Source organism: Trachymyrmex septentrionalis, unplaced genomic scaffold (genome assembly GCF_001594115.1).
Source record: "Trachymyrmex septentrionalis isolate Tsep2-gDNA-1 unplaced genomic scaffold, Tsep1.0 scaffold19, whole genome shotgun sequence".
NCBI classification, from domain to species: Eukaryota; Metazoa; Arthropoda; class Insecta; order Hymenoptera; family Formicidae; genus Trachymyrmex; species Trachymyrmex septentrionalis.
In genome coordinates this window covers 2,817,871-2,821,391 of record NW_017305071.1, presented here as the reverse complement: position 1 = coordinate 2,821,391, position 3,521 = coordinate 2,817,871, and the positions used below count along the sequence as shown (strand labels likewise).

General features: G+C 29.6%; 1 protein-coding gene across 1 annotated transcript; it reads right to left on the bottom strand.

The window, feature by feature from the left end:
- Positions 1–618: 618 nt before the first annotated feature.
- On the bottom strand, positions 619–3,446 carry LOC108746796 (DDB1- and CUL4-associated factor 12). Its single transcript, XM_018483758.1, has 7 exons — positions 3,342–3,446; positions 2,893–3,034; positions 2,378–2,833; positions 2,052–2,282; positions 1,486–1,770; positions 1,237–1,402; positions 619–855 (listed from the first exon to the last, which is right to left on the bottom strand). Exons 2-7 carry the CDS (start codon positions 2,976–2,978, stop codon positions 700–702), a joined length of 1,380 nt encoding a protein of 459 aa, XP_018339260.1. The 5' UTR covers positions 2,979–3,034; positions 3,342–3,446; the 3' UTR covers positions 619–699.
- Positions 3,447–3,521: the final 75 nt, after the last annotated feature.

Sequence of the window (3,521 nt, the reverse complement as noted above, 5' to 3'; positions counted from 1 at the left end):
CACACACACACACACACACACACACACACACACACACACACACAATATTGATATTATTTTTAAATTATTATTTATTCATAATAGAATAGCGACCAGCGTTAATTTTTTATAATCTGATATTACTTATCAGATCATTATTTTTTTTTTGATCCAATTTATTTATAATCAAATTTATACAAAAAATTTATTTATTACATCTAAAAATATTCAATTTTTTAAATTTTAAATTAGTGAAATAAAAAATTAATTTTTTCAGTTAATTATCACATACATATGTTATAAGGTATAATAATGATATATTTTTGTATCCTTTCAACAAAACATTTTTCTTTTATTATTTAAAAAATATTACGTTTTCATAAATATAAATACGTTTTGTAACAGGTTCATGCAATCGTGAAGTAAATATAAATTATTTACTTCCAAGTTTTCCATATAATACGTAGAATTAATCAATTTTCTGGAAGAAAAAAGAAAAGAATCAACAAATTAAATAATTTAGAAAAAAGTTAAAAGTTTTTTGACAAGTTTATCGTCTTTTCGAGACCTAAAATATTAAATTAATATAAAGTTTCAAATACACACGATAATCTGTAATTCTAAAATTAAGCAGTCAAGCCTTTCATGACATATACGTACGACTTATATCTTAATTATTTAATTTAGCAATTATCATATTTGTTTCATTCGCTTAAATTTTCATTGCCATAATCCTGCATAGTTGCCGTATAGATTTGCAGGCAATGGACCACCTGCTGTAAATAGTCGAGTACCCGATGCATCATAGCAATGTGTATAAATGGCGGGAGTGTATTTCACATTTTGGAAACCATCTATATATTCTTCATCCGGAAACTGGTAATGGAATAAATACATAAATCATTCCATATGTAAAATAAATTAAATTAAAGTAACAAAATATAATAGTTAAATTTAAAATTGGAACATTTCCAAAAAAAAACTACAAGTGATTACTATTTACATTGTCACTAATATTTTCCTACGATACATGACTCTTTGTGGACATATCATATGATAATACATGTGATGATTCACGAAAACATTTAATTTAAAATTAATTCAAGTATAAAAATTATGCTAATCAATAAAGCACTATCCCATTATTTTTCAGTTATAAAATGCAACAATTATCTAATTATTTATGAAAAGACACATGAAATGAAAGACAAATACAATATATGACTCATTACCTTTAAACAACACAATAAAACTTACCACATATCCTTTTGAAGCTTTCAACACAACAGTTCTATTAGAATTTATAGAAGATTCCAGATATTTTTGAGCTCTAACATCGTAGAACATAAGCATTCCTAGTCCAGTTCCAATAGTTAGAACAGATCCTTGAAAACTTGCTGATCTGATGCCACAACCACTATATCTGTACTCAAGAATTTGTTGGTATTATTAAGTGACTCTAAAGTACCAAAAAAAAATTAAATTACTTTAAAAAAATTAATTTACCTTGATGGTATTTTTTTAATTGGTTGCAATGTACGTGCGTCCAGTAAAAGAGTATAAGATCTGCATCCAATTGCGTATACACCATCGTCTTGTACAGCAAGACAAACGTTTTCCTGGCAGGCTGGCAGTTTTCTAGATATTTTCTGTTTGAAGGATTCGGCCGACCAGATATGTATAAAGCTATTGAGGGTCAACGCTGCGATCTCCTTGTATGCTTTATTGAATGCTAGCGCTCGGACTTTCTGTGCGGACTTACATTCTTTCACGCAGACAGGCTGAATCAATCTAAATAGAAGTGAATTATTAGAAGTAATTTTTAAAGATTAATAATGAAATTAATAATAGTAAGTACTAAAAGCTAAAATAATAATAAGTACTAAAATTTAAAATAATAATAATAATGATAATTATTTCCAGTTTCAGATTTCTGAATTTCTATTATCTCATTGGATAAAAAAATATTAATACATTATGATATCTATTATAAAAAGAAAATTATTCTGCTTTTCTGCTTTTACCATAGTATGACAAAAGAGACTACAATTTTAATTTATATTCAATTTTACCTATGTGTAGGCACATCTGCTCTATCGGGAGCTTCAGCGAGATCATTATCAATACGCCATAGAGCCATTTTCGTATCTCTAGAACCCGACACTAAAAATTCGTCATCCAACCAGCACATATCGAATACCCAATCCCTATGGCCACTTTCGCCGACGCAAACTGGATCCAAAGTCGGTAATCTATAGATCGCTATTTCATTACTACTTCTCGCGCCGGTGGATAAAAGAGTTCTGTAAGACAAAGATAAAATAAAATAAAAAATTTTGTTCTTTTTTTTATTTCTGTGGACGATAAAAAGTGACGAGAAGAAAAATCCAAAAATTACCTCGAAGGATTAATTTGAACGGAATGAATGCCACATTGTTGCTCGGGCATAACATTACCGCCCGGACTGAGCTGTCTTCCGTGAAGAGACGGAATCTGATCTAATTTTTGCGTCGCTACGTCATAAACCATAAGCTTATTGCACTTAGTACCGAATACTACTTGTCTATCACTCAACCACTGCGAACAGAATACTTTGTTCATGTTGTTCAAGCTGACCGAATATTCCTTAAATAAATCATGCGTCAATATATGACGGGAACCGTATTCCTGATTAATATTCCGCACTTCGCGCGTATTCGTTTCGCGTGACCGCACATAATCTACGAAGTTGAAAGATGTTCTCAAAAACTGTTTGCCTTCGGTCACCGTCTCGGCTTCATCGTCACTCGACTCGTAACATACGAAATCATCCGGCTTATCCGGCTTTCTATTTCTTTCATGTCGTAATGCCATCCTGGAAACAAATAATTAATTCAATGATGCACATTACAGCATATAATTAATAATTTTTACCTTTTAGATCGGCGATCATCTAATCTGCTGCTATAAGCACATGGAGGATGTCTTCCATATACAGTCATTCTTTGTGTCTCAGCCATTATTATAATTTAATGTTTAACGGACTTTACAATATTCAGGCAACTTGCAAGGAACACTGAGTATTATTATTGAATAAGAAAGTCTTATTAGTGAAAATAAAAACAAAACTGGTAATAATTATTTATGTCAAATAAAGAGAAAAAAGATTCTATATTGGCAACAATATTTGCGACTTGAATAATACTTTTTACTATAAATATAAGCAGTCTCTTATGAGAGAGACATTAGCTAGTTTTAACGTCTCTTCCCTTCTTTCTCTCCCTCTTTATAAGCTTCTATTTTTTTTTATCTAAATGTTTATTTATAAAATTTTTTTTTTTGGTAGATTATATACTAAAATTAATAAAGTCACATTCAATTACAATATATCCTAAGATATTTCAAAGATTTCCAGAAGTTCATAAGAAGCTTTTCTTGCTGTTTTTCTTCCGTAAGATTTGAATAAAACAGGTTTTCCTGTCGACTAATTAACAGCGATAAAATAAAGAGGCACTCTATATATATATATATATATATATATATATATATATATATATATATAT